Genomic DNA, 20,048 nt, shown 5'->3' on the forward strand with positions numbered 1-20,048 from the left:
TGTATGCTATACTTTTTGTCTTTATTTTTTTTATATTTATTATTATTATTATTATTAGATCTCTTTTTGTATAGATTTCATTTGAACCTAGAGGAGCTTTTTACTTTTCGGTTGAATTCAATTTTTTTTATTTAATATTTTATTGAATTTTCTATTTAATTTAAGGATGATTACATCATCTTTTCTAAAAATTTTGGTTAATTACATTTGGACTCCCTAAAATTTGAGAAATTATATTTAGTACATTTGTTGAATTGTTTTTGTCTAACGAATAGATATATGCGCTAATCAAAACTCATTAAATTTGCTGATATTAAAAAAGAAAAAAAATTCACATTTTACTTTCAATTACTTGTTACAGATTGAATGATTTTTTTTTTTACCAAAATTTATACGTCTTCACAGACGCATGCATGCGATGAGGTACATCTTCACTCTTATAGGATAGCTTGATTAGAAAAGATTTTGTAATAAGTGTGTAATAAATCAATTGGGGGTTAAATATAGATTTTTATTTTTTTTATAATATCAGTAATTTTATAAATATAGAGTAATAGCTATTTTATGAGATCTATGTGTAATTATGTTGAATATTATGAGAAGATGGTGTAATTTCTCCGTCAATTTAATATATGTACACTACATGTTTAATTTTTTTTATATATATAATAAATAACATATGTATATATTATATTAAATAAAATCTATAATTATATCCATACTCCCTGACATATGATTTATTTACACAAACTACTTTTGTCTTTTGAAAAGTTATATATACACTAATTAAAAACGTCAACTTTATTTACATAAATTATTCTTTTTTTAAAAAAATTATACATATATTTAAGAAACATTAACAAAATTACACAAATTATATTTATCTTTTTGACGATCAGGAGTGATTTAAGTAATTATACAAAATATAAAAATAATTAATAAATATATTATAAATTTGGGATGCAAATGTAATTATCTCTAAATAAAATAAAAAAATTAATTCGGTTCTTGGGCTGGGCCTAAGAGAATTGGTGATGAATGGAGTCGCGCACAGCATCTTTCTCCAACGCCATTTCCCCGACAGACAGCAATTGCCCGAAGGTCTGTATACTGTACATATTCGAGAATCCGACAACTCATCCAAATTGAAAATTCGTTTGACCTGAAAACTCAAATGCACACGTGGGATCCCTCGAACAAGGCCACAACACCAAAAGGGCTCTAAGATTTTCCGCTGCTCTTTCTTCCGCTCCCCACAATCTAATTCGTGAAATAAGGTCAGATTATCAGATCCTCTTCTGCTGCCAGGTAATTAGTGTTTTAATGTTTCTTTAATCCAACCCCTATTTTTATGTACTACGTACTGCATATACACTGCTGTTGTAATCGAAAGACAGTGTTGTTCTTGTCTCCACGGAGTTCTCTTTTTGGTAATTGAGTCATCTGCTGTCTGTTTTCTTGCCCATTGAAGGGTTCTTCAGTGTGTGAAGGATTTGTTCTCTGTTGTTTTGTGTAATTCTGAATGTTTCCTTTGTTTTTAGTATGAAATTTTTTTATCATTGGTTGATGGGTCTGGCCTTTTCTTTTCATTTGCTTAAGAGATTTCATGTTCTTGTGCTGTTTATTACATGGGGGTATTGGTGTTTATGCGATGATAAAACTAAGAATCTTTGTGTGAAAAATGACCATCTGTTGGCGTTCTTGAAAGATAGCTGAGTTTGGTTTTTTTTTCTTTGGGGGGTTTTCTTTGCATTGTTGTCCTAATTGTCAGGGGTTGAAGTGTGGATGGGGATTCAGACGATGAATTCTCATGTAAGTGGTGGTGGGCTGCAGTCTCATGCACAACACCCAATCGCACGACAAAACTCATGGTTTAGCCTCACACTAGCTGAGGTCAGGAACCAGTTAGGTGATTTGGATAAACCATTAGGCAGCATGAACGTCGACGAATTGCTTAACAATGTGTGGGCTGCTGAGGCTAGCCACCCGTCCAGTATGAACCATATTCGCACTTCCCCTGCCGCCTTGCTCCAGCGGCAGGCAAGCCTGTCGCTTATAAGGGCTTTTAGTGGGAAGACGGTCGATGAAGTATGGAGGGACATCCACCAAGGATATAAGATAAGTAGTGTGAAGGAGATTCATAACCAGGAAACGGAGCCAACTCTTGGAGAGACGACATTGGAGGATTTCCTTGTGAAAGCTGGGCTGCATGTAGCCAATGCTTCTCTTGGACCTGTTATGTCCTTGGATAGTGCATTGAACTCCCAGAATTTTTCACCCCAAATAGGGTCGTCACCTTCTCCTTCAATTGATGCATTATCAGATACGCCACTGCCTGGTCGGAAGAGGCAATCTGGAGACCTCGAGAAGTCCCTTGAGAGGAGGCTAAGACGAAAAATTAAGAACAGGGAGTCCGCTGCACGCTCGCGGGCAAGAAAGCAGGCACGATCATGATTTGTTGCGTTATACTTTCTTTGCGTATTTCTGGTTCATTTTTTTTAATTCACATCTCTGTGCCCTTGGTGTACTTACTATGTGATAAATGTACACAGGCTTACCACAATGAGTTGGTGAGCAAGGTGTCCCTTCTAGAAGAGGAAAACATGAAGCTTAAGAAAGAAAAGGTAAGTTTATCTATCTCTATCTTTCCCGCTCTTTCTATGTGTGCAATTCTGTGGTATGATAGAAATAGTAACACGTGACGTTAATTGTAGCTGATTTTGGGCACACCTTAACAGTCTAGAACTTGTTGAAGTGAGGACTGGAGTTTTTCCTAATCTAGTGCTTGTTGAGGATGGTAACCGTTGCCAATTAAATAGTTTTGACTTGGTAAACATCAAACGTAGCTTTGTAAATTGCTGATTACATAGAAAAAGAAGAGAGATGAGAACAAATCCACGTATTGGAGATCATAGGGACATATGTGACAAGTAGGATAGTCATAGGTGCTACAGTAAAGGAGTTGGATGCAGACATCTTTATAGGGGCAAAATTTGGTGGCAGAACTTTGTCGAAATTTACAGGAACTTCAGTTGTGATCACCGAATACTGCATAGTCAACCAACCAAAACAAGCTCACACGCAGACAAACAAACTCATTGTCTGTCTTCTCTACATGCATGCTAGTCTTAGTGGGATAATAGATGTATCATTTTTCCATTTCCTCAATACCCACCCCAGGTTTATACCTTATGCTGTTATTGTAATGTAAGATGACTTTGTTTAAGTTGTGTTTGTTCTGAAGTTGCCCTAATTAGACGAAATACTCAGATCTACAAAATCAGTAACCAGAGGTTAGAGTCAAAGAGGAGTGCAAATTTTCTTGGTTGGTTCATCCCTAAACACGCATTCTCTCTAGACTCTATCAAGATACACACACATATGCGTGTGCATGCATCTGGTCTGATGAAAGTGACGTGAAATCTTGCTGAGTTTCTGGCTATCACAGTAATGACTTGCTTGACCTGAACTGCATGGTTGTTTTGCATGGATGACACAATTTTCCATATAGGGATCTTTATAGATAATCCTCTCATCCAACCCCGAATGGACCATTCCTAGAATTTAATGATAAATGTCTAAACACTTTAGTGTTAAAATCTCCATAAGATTCTGCTGCTAGAACCTGAATTCTCCTCTCATCTAAGTCTAATGAATAAAGATTTAAACTTAAATGTACACTGATACAAGATTTGTTGAGTTTGACCTATATCTTTAAAACCTAATCTAAGAAAACGTTGGGCATGCATTAAGAGGGTTGGTTCTGCAACTTGCTCATACTGAGGTTAATATGTCTGCGTTATCTTTATTTACACCATTGAATATCTAGATCTAATTTCAGATGAACTGGAGATGATTTGGTTCTACTCTTGCTCGCATAACCCTAAGGAACATTCTTGTCCAACTCGACCTCTTTAGTTAAGATAGACTGTGAATGATCTTTGTTCTCCTTTACTTTCAATTTCGAAGTATTTACTCATCGCTTTCAAAGTGGGTAGCAAGATTTGAATGAACAATTAACGGAATAGTTTTATCTAATGAAAGCAGTTGTAGCTTCTTTGATTGTTGAAACAATAGCTTTTTTATCTTCATGAGCAACTTTCCTTATCCTTTTTCTTCCTTTTCTGCATCTCCCTGAGGAGTTGGTGATTGGTGATCAGACAGAGTTTCACATGCAAGGCTTGACAAAAAGGAATACTGCCCGCACGTGAAGAGCACCACGTGCATGTTAGAGATATTAAAAACTACATGATTCTCCTCCTTCACATCTTGAGCTTTTAGTTGAGGTGGTCTTTCAACGATTATCAATCTCAATGCACTTGCTACGACAATGCCACATAATTCTTGATATCAACCGTAAAACGTTGACATGTTGTCGAATGTGAACTTTGTCATTGTGTAACGAGAGAATTCTTCTCTCGCTTTTGCTGCTTAATGATGCCTCACCGGCTATATTTGTTGGATAGTTTAGTTAAACAAACAAGATTGTCTTTCTCACAAGACATTATTTGATGTTGTTTCTGTTCTTTGCAGAAATTCGAGGAGATGGTCTCTTGTGATTTTTCCGAACCAAGGTACCAGCTTCGAAGAACGAGCTCATTCTGACATCACCACACAAGTTTTGTAGCTCAGACAATCTTAGAGTGGGAGTCCCGCAGGTTTATAGGTGAAGCCGTCGTGAACTATAGTGTAGAGTTGATGTGGCTGCTCTGCAGATGTACTTTCCATAGTACTCTGTTCGTGTGTACATGTATAAACTATGTTTTCCTAGGGAGTACTAACCTTATTCTTGAAGTCTTGAAGAGGTAAAACTAAAAGCATGACATAGTTGTCTTGTTATAAATGAATAGTGAAACTAAGGAATGCCTGACTAATTAACAACGGTGAAACGTCAACGACTGAAACTTATGCTTTTTCAAAAGTGCTTCGTTAAAAAAAAAAAAAAAAAAGGGGAAAAAGTGATTAAGAATGTGAAAGTTGGGAGCGTTTTGAAATAATAATCATGAGTAGAAAAAAAGTTGATACATTATCATATTTGTAATTTTTCAAGCAACGAAAATGTATTCATAATTATGTCAAACATCAAAACATGATGGACTAGGAACTATCCAACAATCTTTTCTATTATTTTTGAAGTGGTAAATATTATATTTGGTCCCTTAAATTTTTATTTAGAATAACTTTAATCCCTTAAATTTATTTCTTGATTTTAATATTTCTAAATTTTAGTTTTTATCTTAGTTTGGTCCTTCGATGAAAATATGGCGAGATTTTGACTTTTAGTAGAGTAAAATGATCATTTTAAATTTAATTTTCTCTTCTTAGTTCCTTAAGTTTATATTATTGTCAAACTAGTCATTTTTTAAGAGGAAAACAATGTTTTTATATCTTGTATGTGGAATATGATATAATTATGTTATGTGAATAATAATAATTTTAATCTTTTGTGAACATCATAGTATTATTGCTTAATTTAAAATAAGCAGTCACGTATTTTTGTTTTCATTTTTTCAATTTTCAATTAATAGAAATCAAATTTATTTTTTTTTTGTTTTTATTTTTTTCATTTTCAGTTAAAAGAAATTAAATTTACGAATAAATTTTATAAAACTTATATAATGTGCAAGTATAGTAAAAAAAAATTTAAGTCAGTAATATTTTATTTTGAGAGTTATAGATAAATTTAAAAAAGTTAAACCTTAACGATATTTACATGAAATATTTGGGATTTCAAATTTTTTTTGATGAAATATACTTCTTAACAAGATTTTGTGTCGACTTCATATATAATTTTTTCTTTTGAAAAAAATATAGTTCCATTCTATAGAAAAAGTTCAAAATCTTTAACTCCTGTGATTAAAAATTACTGACTTAGATTTTTTTTATTATATATTCATATTAGATAAGTTTTTTATAAAACTTATTCATAATTTTTATTTTTTTGGTAACTTCTGAAAATGAAAAAAAGAGACTGTTTTATGTTTAGTTAAGCAATATGTTATTATTATGCTCACAAGAGTTTAATATTTTTATTATTCACACAAGATAACTACATCATATATATCATACAGAAATATAAAAAAAAAATGATTTTCTGCCTAAAAATGACTAATTTGATAATTATATATTTTGAAGATTAAAGTCAGAAATCAAATTTAGATTGATCATTTTACCTTCCAAAAACAAAAAACTGGCCCATTTTTGCGGAAAAATAGTCAGAGGAACCAAATCGAGACAAAAACTAAAATTTAGGAATACTAAAATAAAAAATCGAACTTGAGGAACTAAGATGGATCTAAATGAAAACTTGAATGACCAAATACAACATTTACCCTTTTTCAAAATTTCAAAAAATACATCTGAAACTTATTATAGAATATTGTTCCATATAATATAGTGCAAATTATATTGATATTAATTCAGACTAGGTTTATATATAGTATACACAAACACCTCCTGTATTTAATAAATTATAAGTATATTCTTAAGGGGTATTTGTGTAAATTTTTACCATTGAATAGTAATGCATTTGTAATTATAATTACAACCCTAAGGGGTGTAATTGTAATTTTATAAGATGGGGATAGTGTTTTTGAATCTAACTTCAGATGTGCTAATGTAATTGGACTTGTAATATAATATTTAGGTTGACACCTTCTGAAATTATGTCAAAACACACAAATACCCTTTAATTTTTGTAATATTACAACTACACTATATGATGTTATAGTTATAATTACAACTCTACACTCTATTTAAATGCAAAATTTACATAAATACCCCTTGCAAAACATTACACCAACACTCTTTAGGGGATGTAGTTATAATTTTATAAAATACAAAAGGTGTTGCTATAATTCAACCTAATCTCGGAGGATATTACTGTAATTTAGCTTAATATTTAAGTGGCATGAATAAATAAGCGATTAAGTATGTTATTAATTACCCTTTCTATGTTTTTCGGGCTAAATGTTCATGTTTATTAGCACTAGTCGTAATTGCACGCAACTCACGTGAGCATATAAAAAAAATTTGTAATAAGAAAGAAAAGGATTTGTGATAGGAAAGAATGTCGGGTGAGATGACAGAGAAAAAGAATATCATAATTGTACGTTTATTCAAAATATAGAAGTTTGTAAGAAAAATAAACATCCAGAAGTTTGCATAAAATATGGAGTAATAGGTGAGAGAAAAAAAATTGCAACTTTTGTGAGAATATTAAAAACTCTAAAATTATTGTTCTAACTAAATTTGATTTGAATGGAACAAATGAATTTAAAGGTAAATTTGGGTATTCAAATATTGGCATGATAAAATGATTTCTTTTATAACAATTAGCTGTACATGACACACTCAATGTATGTATAGGAATATTTTAGAATTATAAATAATTTTTTATTAATAAGTTGGATATCAATTATGGATTAATGGCTTAAAAAACATTAAAGTGCCAAAACACAAACATAGTGTTTGAATTCGTTTTCTGAGTGTTTTGTGGAGATAGAGAGAGAAAAATAAAGATAAATAAGTGTTTGTTAGAGATAGTATGTATGCTTGGATTTGTTTTTTGGAGATAATTTAAAATAAATATTGTATGTTTTATGTTGTGTTTTGGGTAACAAAAATTATTATTCATTGTCAAATCATGTATTTTTTTATATATATATATTTATGTATATGTATGTGTATATATATGTATGTATTTATGCTAAAACAGTTAAAACATCTAAATAAGGTGTTTTTGAATGATAACAAATATTGGGTATATTTTGATTCGTTTTGGAGATAACTTGAAAATGAAAACAAACATAGTGAAGGAGTTTAAGGGGTATTTTAGTAAATTTATTAAAAAAATATTATTATGATCAAATTTTATTGAAGAAAATAAATGAATTAAAAAATAAATTTGAATATTCAAAAATTGGTATGATAACAGGGTTTTCTTTTATAATGGAATAGATTTAGATACAGGCATAGATTAGCTTTGACTGAATATTAAAACGCGTGATTTCTGATTCTCGTTAAGTCGCGCTTCTTCCGCCCTGAAATTAACATCCTGAAGCGACAATCACAGGGGCTGGTCGAATCCCCGACAAAGAGGAAATTCTTCGGTTCTGGACGTAGCTATTAATTCAAAACCCTACTCTTCACCTCGCATTTTCTGTCAATCATTCGGCAGACTCAGCCGGCACTAGGTTGTGATCAAAACTCTACTTTTTGTTTGCTTATTGAAGAATGTGTTAATTTTGTTTATTATGATTTTGGCTTTCTTTCATGCTTCTTGTCAGGCCAGCCAAAAAATTGAGTCCTAATGTGTAGAATTGCATAGATTCGTCGTGCAATTCAAAATGAGAGTAGGTGGTAAGTGCAAATTACCATCTGGGTCTGAGAGAGAGGCAGATTATTGGTTTCTTGGTTTTGTTGGTAATCGTGTAGCACTGCAGTAGGTTTTCAGGGCCTCAGAGCGTGGAATTATTGGTGAATTTGTTGAGCAATGAATAGTTTGAAGACCTGGAATTAATTTGGAGTTTTAATATCAGATGATCATTCTTGGTTATCCAATGAAGGATTTTCCATATGGGATTGTACCTGAACTTCTTAATGCAAGTTTAGATGTTGTAATCGATGTATTCTTGTGTAATATTTTGGGTCTGAAGTTTTTGGATTGTTTGGTGACATCTGGGGGGTTGTTTTGTTGCAGAGATAACAAATCAGACATTCTAAATGTTGAAAGGGAGGAAAGTTCCTGGCAGGGGGGAGACTGCCGCCGCGCACTATGCTTTCGGCCCACTTGAGGATGACATTATAATCAAGCATAGGCTTCTGACCCGCACAACAACGACGAGAGGTGAACCACCATTGAAGAAACTTCAGAAGAAGTTTACTGCTTTTGCCCTGGAAGTAGAGAAAGAAGCAGATAACTATGCTGACTGCGAAAGACTTGCCAAGGCTTTCTTGCAGGAGCTGAATACTTTCGAAATTCCATTGCTCAAGAGTAAAGCAGTTATAGATGCAAATGTGAGAGAGAAGGAGAACTTCAATGAGTTAAAAGACGATATAAATAGGCAAATATTACAGGCACAGAATGATATAGAAGATCTGAAGAAACAGCTGGAAGAGAGCAAGATTGAGAGGCAGCACAAAGAGGAGTGTGAAGCTATTAGGAAGTTGATTGCTATGCAGCCACCAAGATCAGAGACGCAGAAAATCATAACAGAACTTGAAAAAGAGATTGCAATGTTGGAAGCAGAAAACACTGCTGGCTCAAGAACACTGGACCTCCGCAAAAAGCAATTTGCACTTCTGTTGCATGTGGTGCGTGCTATCATTCATTTGCAGATCATGTTTTATATCTTTTGTTTCCTTTCTTCATTTACCTTTAAAAAAAAAAAAATCTTGTCTTGTGATGTGTATGAGATGTGAAGTGTTTGCATCTTAGTTGGAAGACAGGTTTCGTAAATGTTTCGATGCACTGTAGAATAAATCAATCCTAAGCTAGATAAAGTGGAAACAACTATTGCATCTGCGAAGCCATTGCACTGCGTGATAATTAATGGACAGAATTTCTCCTGCATAAGTTGAATCCTTAAATACATACATCTAGTTTCTGAAGCTTGTTGTGCATAAGTTATAGCTGTTTCTGTATTGCTTCCTCAGAAACTATCGCTTCATTGTCTCAATGATTAGTTCTTTTACTTTCTACTATGAAATTGAATATTTAAACCTAATGACAGAATTTGTTTATATCAGGTATCTTTTTGGTGCCTCTAGTTCACAGTTTCATAAGGGTGAATTAAACCCATTATAGTTCTGCTAATAGGGTGTAAAGTTGGTTTTTTTACGAACCTGTTGTCAGGACAACCTGAGAGCTGACTTAGCTCTCCAGATTGAGGAGGGACTTTCCTCTTTTCCTTTCTTATCATGATTGTGTAAGCCTTGAGGTTTGAATACTGGGTTCAGTTATAGTTCTCTGGAGCTGTTAGGTCTACTTGGTAGAGTTTTTGGCTTTTTGGGGTTTTAGAAGGGGTTTGAGAATATAGTGTTGAATCAGTTCTTAGGTATGGGAACCTTCCTTGGGTCACAACTATTGGCCAAGTTGACTGCTTGTGCTTTTGTGCTCTTTATGTGATTCTATTTGCTGCATATATCCCGCTTATCCCCTTCAATCCCAGCAATCCCTATTTCTCCTCTAATCTTCTTTACCTTTTCACCTTTTCTTGCTAATTCACATAAACAAAAGGAGGGACTGAACTCTCCTTCCGTTTGAGGGTGGTTTATGCTTTTGCTTCCCCCACCCCGGACTGTTTCCTTTAACTTCATTTAATGGATGGCATAACTACTGTAAGCATCTTCTTCTTAAAAGTGCTTTTTGGGATTGTATCTGACATATGCAGAGAGAAAAAACCTTACAATGTCTAGACATGTTCCTTTTGTCACGTCTTTTTCTTTTTAAGTAGTATTGGCGAGGGTATGTGACTGATTATGTTGTTCCTTTACATTAGCCTTCATGAACCATAGCTATATGAGGGTAGAATGAAAATCATCGAAATCTTTTGGAGTGTATTTTCATTGGATTATATTGCATTCTTTAGTGCCAAGTCCAAATGTTAGCAGATTCTGTTGAGCAAGAATGATAAAATACCTTCGTGGTTTGAATGAGGTGTTGGTGAAGGGATCTCTTTGTTTTGCTCAGTGGTCCTTGCTGCATTTGATTACAGGTGGATGAATTACAGAACACCATTGAGGAAGAACAGAGAAGTTTAATGGAGGAAATGAGAACAGCAATTGATGAGCACAGGACTGGATTGGAGGATGCTAATGGGGGTCCTGAAGCTATGGCTCTTGATTAGATGGTTAATAGAACCATACCTGGTAAGCTTATTTTTGCATGCTTCTTTTCATTTTATTTTTGTGTATTAAGTCGTTTCTGTATGTGCAGCAATACATATTGGTATCCCTGACACAACTTACAAAGAAACAGTCTCGTCACAGTCATGGGGGGCATTAGTGAATCATCAATATGCTATTTGCTATACATTTAACATAGCAGCAGTTAATACAACACTAGTAAAATTATTGATTATGATGGCCTCAGTTTTTGTGCATTTTGTAGCTGTTTCAGCGGCATCATTTAAGAAAACAATGTTCTTTTGCCAGAATAGGTTATTACCTCTTCTTGAATGATTTTATTTGAAATCCTATTCCCTTGGGTTCCATAGGGCTCCAACTATGGCTAGCAAAACCTGAGACTTCATGGGTTTGTTCCATTTTGATATGTGGTCTCTTCTTATTCTGGCACGACTTCTTGAGCTGCAACAGTTAGCTCCAATGTTGGCTATTCATTTTAGTATATCTGATCTTAAGACAGTTGCTACAGAGAAGTGTGGATGCTTTCCCCAGTTTTAACTTTTCTGTGCTGATATTAACTGCTGGGAATTTTTTCTCTTTGTAATCTTTCGATAGGCATTAACCAACCATCTTCCATGCACATGATTTATATGACATTCTCACTTTCCTGTCCACAGTCAGGAGGGCTGGGACCAAATGGAGTAGCTCATGAAGTATATTGCTATTTTGCCCCTCCTTATCCCTTGTACTCGCCAGAGCTGCAGATCTAGACGTTGCCTTGCAAGTCGGTCCAACTCTGGTGATTCTTCACGGCTCTTCTGTCTCTTATTGTAATATCATGTACGTGTAGTTTCGTTTAGAAAATGAAGATAACTTGGATTGATGGGTAAAACAAGTGTATGTGGAAGCCCGGCTATGGCTAACCATGTTTCGACTAGTGATTATCAGTCGATGTGCATTCCTTTTTTGTTTTTATTTTTTAATTTATTTCGCCCCCTTTTTCCTTTGAGGACTTTGCTCTTTGTTTGGGTTTGTTTTGGCCCTCTTGGACTGTTCACTAAGGGATGGAACCTGTACTAATTTTTGTGTGTTGAACAAATGTTCCAATGAATCCAAATACACTGTGGGCTGAAAGACACTGACAGTTTGCTCTCTTTTGTGAATGATTTTTGGATTACTTTCAATTAATGACAAATTACAATAGATATTTGGCATAATTACAAATACTTTGTTGTTTAAAAAATTATGAATACATCCTAATGTTTGATGAAATTATGTCATTTTTCGATGGAAGTATGAAATTGCCAATTTTGCTTTTACTGTATTTTTTATTTTTATTTTTAAAAAAAATTAAACATTTACAGAAAAAAAATCGAACGAGATGGATCAAAAAATTTTAAAAATTATAAAAAAATTATTCATTTAGTTCATAAAAAAAAATATATATTTTAAAAAATAAATAAAATTATATTTTTTAATCCACAAGGGCATTTTGATTAGTATACTATAAAAATGGATGAAAATCTAACGGATTGGGTAATTGTTAGCGGCCGTTAAAATTAAGGGGGTATTAATGATTTTTCAAACAATGTGTGAGTATTCGTAATTATGTCAAACATCATAAAAGTGGTCGTTGTAATTTACTCTTCAATTAAACTATAAAAATGAATTTGGTTATCGATTTTTATACCTAAGCTTGATTATTTGTCCCGAAAGAATTGAATAAAAAGCTACCAAATAAAATAATGAACAACTAATTTAAAAATTCGAATAATGAATTATAAATAAATTTCTTGAGATTACGGCAAGAATAAAAAAAATAATCTATAGAAACTAAAATTTATTTTATCTAATAAATAAAAATTAGAAAAACTATCAAATGAATAAATTGGTTGAAAATTGAAATACATAAACAGAAGGTATAAAAGCAAAAGAAATTTTAGAAAGAATTATAACATGGTGTTCAAAAAATTACAAGAGCAGAGACTAAAAATGCGAATACTGAAAAGATTATTTTTTAAATAAATTAATGTGAATTTTGATTATTATTTTTTTAACGGGCAATACAAGTTCACGTCTAGAACTTGATAAGCTAATAGCCCTAGACTGAAGCCAAGCCACTGCTTCCCTGTCCAATACGTTATTTTGGAGTGTCGATCGCAGTATGCGTCATATGTCAAATGTCAGAGGTTTTTATCTTTTCATAATTATTTTTTTTCCTTTATAAATTTCATGGAGAGAGATAAATTGTATTTAACCCTGTGATTTAACAATGTATAACGTGCCAAATATGAAATTTTATATGCATTTATTTGTAGCTAATTCCACCATGCTTGAACAAGTAAGAATTATAACTTTATAATTTAATTTTATCATTAATTAATTTCTAATTCTATGCATGTAAAAACAATTTTTATTTTATGTTTTCACCACAAATTTTATTTTTTTCGCACAAATAACTACAATTTTGATTCTCAATTACTGTAAATTAATATTAATATTAAATTTCAAAGTAAACATAAGATATGTAATCCACGTTTTTTAAATATTATAAACACGCTGTGAACATTAACTTCAAATTATAGTTCATATATTGTAAAATATTCATTAAACTGAAAAATATAGCGTCATAATTACTCCACATGAAAATACTTAATATTTATTTTCTCAATGTTTACTGTATATATATGAGTTTTATTTATTTATTATCATTATTGTACATAAAAATTGATTTCACACGCATTAAAGTCATGAATATGGAATTCCTAAAATAATCTTGCACTTATAATAATTTACCGATACAAATTTGGCGTGCCAAATGTGAAATTCCTAAAATAGCCTAATTTTTGTGTTGTGTTTCTCAATTATTTTCCATGACGATGTTATAAATCCTCATTTTATTTTGCACACGCATCGAGTTTGCCTTCGTCTGCTGATTCTGGTATTTTCTTTCGTGTGGATTAGTAGTCACTTTTTCGCGTTATTGTGTGTGTGTGTGTGTTTTTTTTGTATTTCTCTTGTATTTGTTTCAATTCTTAGCTTTATAAGTGTTAAATTCATGTTGTATTCAGTGCTTTGTATATTGTTATACATTCCTTATTTTTATAGACGATGTATGTATTGTTTATTCAACTATCCAAGTACGGCATAATATATGCAATACCATTCGTGGGCTTTTAAGGGTCGAAGTTGTATTTCGCATGTTTTGCTGGAAAAATTTTAAGTTTTATTTGGATTGATAAATTTTGAAATTATGTTTTTTTTTTAAATAAATTATTTTTTATCAGTTACGTATTAACCTAATTATTAATGTCTAAACATGTTTAAGGTCATGGGTTCAAATCCCATCAGATATGTAGATATTTATCTCACTTTATGTGAATTTATTTTAATTCATTCAGTTGTTCTTTGTTACATTAGTGTATTGATCAAATCGATATACTGCTCAATTTATCGATAAGTTAATAAAATAATGTAATTTATCTCTTCTATAAGAAAAACACTTTGAACTTGGTTAAAATTTTAATTTAAAGAATTTCAGATACATTCATTACAATTCCTGTAACTATTGATATATATGAATGTTTTTCATAATATTTTTGCAGGAATATCTTCATTTTTTGTGCATGAAATCATTGCTTATATTTGCCAAAATTATAATTGTGATTAAAGTACTTACATATTCAAATATATTTTATGTGTACAGTAATGTTTCAATAATAGTAAAACTCTGTCGAGGGCAGGTGAAATTTACATGCCCTCTTATTTTATGAGACTAAAAATATAATTTTATCTATATTTTCATTTTGTTTATGATGAATTATATTGATACACCCTGATGTTAGATTTAATTATATAAGTATACTGTCCTTGCAAAATTATAAGTATAGGCCCTGATGAGGTGTCTATGTAAGTTTTTGCCCCTGACGGGCTGTCGATGTTAATTACAATTACAATTTTAAGGGGTCTACTTGTAATTTTATAGGGAACATGGGGTGTTTGTATAATTAAACTTAATAGGATGTTGATTTCATCTACCTTTTTGTTTAGGGTAAATTACAAAGGGCTCCCTTGAGCTTTGGCTATTTACAAATACTCATCGTTATTTTAAAAATTATAAATATTTTTCAGAAATTAACATCAGTCTAACAAATAGCCCCTATAATGGGTTGAGTGGATAGTTATAAATTTTTCAAACAACGACGGGATATTTATAATTATGACGAATCTTGTAAAAGCCCGCCATAATTTACCTGCATGTGTGTGCCTTGAGTTGGTAATACTGCTCCTAACTTAACTGTTATTTCCACACAGTTTGTAAATGCATCCAAATTGGTGTGACTAAACTCTAAGCACCTGCACACAGGCCAGTGCTGTAGACTTAGATATCAGAGCAATTCACATCACGGAAATCATGTCAAGTGTGCACACCCATTGGTGCTACCATTGCAGCGCACCAATTTGCCCTGAAAATTCAGTTTGCCCATACTGTCATGGAGGCTTCATTCAGGAGCTGCACGACATAGCCGCATCGCCTTCAGGCAATGAGCCGGGTACAGAATCCAGTATCATGAGTGCATTTGCTGCTTACATGAGACAGATAATGGCAACGGCACAGCCTCATCTCCACGTTAGACCTCGACCAGGCATGATCCCGGAAAGAAGTGTGGGTGAGGGCGTCGGTCCAGGGCCTCCAGCCCATTTCTTGGTGTACCACGGCTATCCTCCGGTTGGTGTACCGGTTCAGGATCCTTCTGGTTATAGTGGCCCTTGGATGGGGCAACAGCATGCTGATTATCACAATTTCCTTGCCGAGCATACGTTGCCTGAACTGATTGAGCAGACGAGTACAAACGAAAGGCATGGTCCGCCTCCTGCTCCTCGTTCCGCTATTGATGCTTTGCCAACCATTAGGATTTCCCAGAGGCATCTTAATACTGATGCACATTGCCCAGTGTGTCAGGAGAAATTCCGGTTGGGCTCAGAGGCAAGAAAGATGCCCTGTGATCATATTTACCATTCGGAGTGCATTGTTACTTGGCTGGTTGAACATAATTCATGCCCTGTTTGCCGTTCTGAGCTGCCTCCAACGGGTTCTGGGAACGCTCGTGCTGGCAATCCAAGCAGCACGCGTGCAAGAAGTGGAAGAAGGGATAGAGATTCTCGAAATCAAGGGTCATGTAATCCTTTCTCATTCTTGCGGCGTTCCCACTCATAAGATCAAACGCAACGTAAATAGCATTTTTACTGCTCAATGATTCAAGTATTTATACACTGCACAATATTAGTGTGTTTATCTCCCCATAGGTCATATGAAATCGAAAATTTCTTCATTTTCATTCTTTACCTGGTAACAGTGCATTCTTACGTTTATAGGAAAACGAAAACCTGGCTCGATGCCATCCATACTGCCAAAGGTTTTTGGACAGCAACATCATAGAGTTTTGGCATCGACACAAGCGAAACGTGTACAATAACACGTCCAACAGAGAATGCAAGAAACACAGTTACCTCCAGTTTCTTCAGATAGTTTCTAATCACATTCTGACAGTATATTAACAAACATGGGTTCCAGGTCCCTGTCACAACAGCTTCAGGAAACATGTAGAACTACACATACTATATTGTCCTTTTGCTATGACTATAGAGGCTATGCATGACCAAAATTCTCAAGAATTTCGGTGAGAATGACGAGGCCTGCACCTCCCATTACTAGTGAGAGGGTCAATTTTCCTCCGGGGACCAGCAGGGGAATTTTCAGAGACTCGGACGATTCTGAGTACCTATCTGACCACGACATTGCAGCAGGAAGAACTCCAAACAGCACCAACACTATAGAAGCATGAGGAAAATAGCGATGTTGCAAATTTTATCGATAAATAGCACGTGAAGTGCAAAATGACCTAACTCCTGAGATAGTAAGACTCTTTGGACTATGGGGGTGGTTGTAAGCTCATTGTTCAAAATAAGTTGAAAAGAGTGTTTTGTATTACCACATCTGCTTTTGAACTACTTAAATTAAGTTGATTTAAGCCAAAAGTTATAAACAACTTCGTACCAACAGCTGCAGCTTATTGGTAACATTGTAAATATTAAGGTTATTTTCCAACTTTTTTTCACTTTTCAACACTTGTGACTTTCACTACTGCTTAACTTACAACTTTCACTACAACTCATTACCACCACAAAAACACAAACTATTGCAAACAACATTTAATGTATTTCAGTTGATTGAGAACCCCGTTTTGAGGAAATGATGATATGCAACCATTTCTGCAGGTGAAAGTACGTATATAAAAAAGAATCGAGTGGAATGTCAAGTAAATTTATACCTCCATATGTCCCGGCAAAATCCAATGCTTTAAAGAAGATCTCTGGATCCAACAAAGCTAATATCAAAGGTGGAACTAGAGTAAGTAAATACGGCAGAGGCTTGTTCCGACCAGACGGGAGTTTTAGCACTGCCGATGATATTCCAGTACAACAACAGAACACAAATTACGAATCATCATTTTTGAGTCAATAAGAAGTTGTATTGAACAGGAAAAATAATCCACTTACCCGGAAAGGAAATGCACAGACAATGGCATATTTAAGTTGGAAAAATATCAAGTTTGAATAGAGAAATATCCACTTACAGTCGGCAAGGAAGTCGGAGAGGCCTAGAACAAATCCAATGTAAGAGGTGGCAATTGCAAGAACCGAGAATAGATCGACTATTGGCTGCGGAAAATATATATATATATATATATTAGTGATTTCTAAATTTCAAGCATATTCAAATATTTATATATTCAAGCATAAATCCCTCGAAGAAGTCAAATCAACACTAAAATTGATCGTAAAGAAAGAGCAACTGACCCCAACAACTCCATTCGTTGATCGCAATTGCTGGAGTGGATCCACAAGTGTATTTGAGCCCAGTTCAGGAGTTGTAATGGTCCCAAGAATAACAGCATTCCAGACAAGAAACAAAGCAAGAGGAATAGCAGTGCCCAGAACTATCGCAGTCCTGCAAATCAACACCGTAAATGATAATCTAACATTATCTAGTCATAACGAGCAGCAAATAGACAGCAAGAAAACATATGCACGGATCACAAGAATCTTGTCAGCTTATAGAAGTCCCTGAACCAAAAGAAAGAATTGAGCTGGTTTACATGAACTCCTTATGGTTCGACGAAAGTATCTAATGTTCACAACTTTAGATACTTAATTTTGGGTTATAATGTTCCATGATAACGAAGAGTTATCACCTTACTTTTGATAAGTTGCCTTCGAGATTTGTACAAAGAACTGGAACTACATTCTGCAACAAAGTCAGATTAATAAGAACCATCGTTGAAATAATACATACGTATTTGGAATGAATTAAGTGAACGATGTACCGCTTACCTGATAAACGAAAGAAAGTGCTATAATAGGTATACTTCGAGGCGCAGCCTCTAAGTTAGCTTGTAGAAGAGCATCCCAGTGTAAGTCTCCGCTAGCAACGACCTATGAAAATAGGCATCCAAATTAATTTGGACAAAGAAAAAAGGAAGAAACTAGCTACAAAATAATGCTATTTCTGTTTGTCAACTTATGCAGAACTCTGGCATCAAAGTCCCTACTCTCTTGTTTTCGACTTGTGTAATTTCTCGATGTATGCATAAATGATTCGTGAATGCTTCAAATAACGTGAATTGCTTCTCATGCTCAACAACATAAAAACAATGCTGTGCTAATTCCTGAAGCAGTTTCAATGTAATAAACGGTACCCAACTAACCTCTCAAATCAAAATTTTGTTTATGATATATTATAAAAAGCATAAATACTCATAAATAAAATAAATTGAAGTTATAGCAGAGAATATGGAAATTGAAGAAGGGCAGAATTTACCACGAGAGCAGTGAAAGACGCTATGATGCCGACTACTAGAGCACCATTTACCGCTCCAATAATCCGTTGGCTACGAAGAAATTAAAATCTTACTGTCACTTGAAAGCTGTTGAAGACAACAAAACACAGAGGGAAAAGGTATTTGGAAGGTATAAATTACAACAAGCGTGGAAATTATCAAACTATTGTGAGAATTTTTCCCCACAAAACAAGCTATAATATGAAATATAGCTCCCTGAAGAATATAGACCAAATTAAAAGGTTGCCTGCACGTATCTACAAATTGACTAAACGCAAATTCCAAGATCACTATGGTACAATGGGCAGGGAAAGATCACATAAAGATCAAGCAATTAGTTGCACTTAAATGTAAGAGGGAATCGACCTTCCGAAGTAGCAAAGACCTCCAAAAAGCAGTGAAAACAAAGTAGCCGTTTCCCATCTGCAATCATAACGCTGCCCATCAACACCTAACAAACATATAAAATGGCTCATGATATTGATATCCTCCAGAAACAAATGGAAAATCAAAATAAAACCTGCATCAAGCAGGCTAGACTCTTCCGTAAAAAATATATTGAGATTCGTAAGGATGTTTTTCAATATCAGATGGGACTTAATCTATGACAGACTCTCATCAGTTCCTATAGTCAAGCACCAGTTTGTTATAACTCTGTTTACGACTTCAACAGTGTAATAATGGAAATATTTTGATTCGCAAAGTAAGATTCAAACATTTTAAGACACAGCATAGCAGAATAGCAATAGTGGGTGTGAAAATGTAGAAGCATCATAAATCAAGTCCCATTTGGACATAATTTGGAAAATTATGATAAACCAAGATGACCTGGAAAACAGTAATTATTGATACATGTGAAATTTATTATTAACATGATTTATAATCTAAAGGGGACAAGCTGATATTAAGAGTATGTCTAAGCAATCAAATGTCTGCACATTATTGACAAAATAAAATATGGTAAGTTAATCAAGAAGCATGAGATTTACTCATAACAGACTAAATTAGTTTGTGACATATATATTTGAATAAGACTGAATATAAAAATTAGTTTATGGACACCTTAACTAACGCTCTATTGATGAACGTTCTGTAGGACATATAGAACCTATCAATCAAGGCTTCGGCATAGTTCAATAATTATGAACCCCAGGTGTACAATGAAAAACAGTGAATATTTAAACACGTAAAGTTCATAAATAGCAGATTTTATCACCTAATGGGACGAGCAGATGTTTAAATATGCCAAAGCAATCAAATCAGACAACTGTAAGCATAATAAGGAAGTTCTGGTCCATA

The 20,048-nt window shown here is 33.7% G+C and overlaps 4 protein-coding genes across 8 annotated transcripts in view; 3 read left to right on the forward strand and 1 right to left on the reverse strand.

Annotated features, from left to right (window-relative positions):
* Nucleotides 1,065-4,843, forward strand: LOC105163734 (ABSCISIC ACID-INSENSITIVE 5-like protein 2). 3 transcript variants are annotated; one of them, XR_847944.2, is made up of 5 exons: nt 1,065-1,308; nt 1,772-2,442; nt 2,553-2,624; nt 4,143-4,286; nt 4,534-4,843. XR_847944.2 is itself a non-coding variant. In XM_011082182.2 (4 exons), exons 2-4 carry the CDS (start codon nt 1,786-1,788, stop codon nt 4,603-4,605), a joined length of 801 nt encoding a protein of 266 aa, XP_011080484.1. In that variant the 5' UTR covers nt 1,067-1,277; nt 1,772-1,785; the 3' UTR covers nt 4,606-4,843. The 3 variants fall into 3 exon arrangements, 2 of the variants coding, with proteins under 2 accessions (XP_011080484.1, XP_011080483.1); XM_011082182.2 differs by lacking the exon at nt 4,143-4,286 and having other exon boundaries at nt 1,067-1,277; XM_011082181.2 differs by lacking the exon at nt 4,143-4,286 and having other exon boundaries at nt 1,068-1,308.
* LOC105163735 (THO complex subunit 7A) lies at nt 8,020-12,001 on the forward strand. 3 transcript variants are annotated; one of them, XM_020695121.1, is made up of 4 exons: nt 8,020-8,195; nt 8,702-9,315; nt 10,719-10,872; nt 10,940-11,502. In XM_020695121.1, the coding sequence occupies exons 2-3, from the start codon at nt 8,725-8,727 to the stop codon at nt 10,848-10,850; spliced, it is 723 nt and encodes a 240-aa protein (XP_020550780.1). In that variant the 5' UTR covers nt 8,020-8,195; nt 8,702-8,724; the 3' UTR covers nt 10,851-10,872; nt 10,940-11,502. The 3 variants fall into 3 exon arrangements, with proteins under 3 accessions (XP_020550780.1, XP_011080486.1, XP_020550781.1); XM_011082184.2 differs by lacking the exon at nt 10,940-11,502 and adding an exon at nt 11,526-12,001 and having other exon boundaries at nt 8,023-8,195; XM_020695122.1 differs by lacking the exons at nt 8,020-8,195; nt 10,940-11,502 and adding exons at nt 8,269-8,361; nt 11,526-12,001.
* On the forward strand, nt 14,954-16,154 carry LOC105163736 (probable E3 ubiquitin-protein ligase RHC1A). Its single transcript, XM_011082185.2, has one exon. It carries the CDS (start codon nt 15,263-15,265, stop codon nt 16,064-16,066), a length of 804 nt encoding a protein of 267 aa, XP_011080487.1. The 5' UTR covers nt 14,954-15,262; the 3' UTR covers nt 16,067-16,154.
* LOC105163964 (tyrosine-specific transport protein) overlaps nt 16,299-20,048 on the reverse strand; it is a 7,648-nt gene continuing 3,898 nt past the window's right edge. Inside the window, 8 exon segments of the mRNA XM_020694867.1 lie at nt 16,299-16,680; nt 17,181-17,309; nt 17,487-17,571; nt 17,710-17,860; nt 18,105-18,157; nt 18,244-18,345; nt 18,731-18,800; nt 19,116-19,200. Of these exon segments, the coding sequence (XP_020550526.1) occupies nt 16,499-16,680; nt 17,181-17,309; nt 17,487-17,571; nt 17,710-17,860; nt 18,105-18,157; nt 18,244-18,345; nt 18,731-18,800; nt 19,116-19,200 (857 nt within the window). The 3' untranslated portion in view covers nt 16,299-16,498.

The sequence above is a fragment of the Sesamum indicum genome, linkage group LG6 (genome assembly GCF_000512975.1).
Source record: "Sesamum indicum cultivar Zhongzhi No. 13 linkage group LG6, S_indicum_v1.0, whole genome shotgun sequence".
Taxonomy (NCBI): domain Eukaryota; kingdom Viridiplantae; phylum Streptophyta; class Magnoliopsida; order Lamiales; family Pedaliaceae; genus Sesamum; species Sesamum indicum.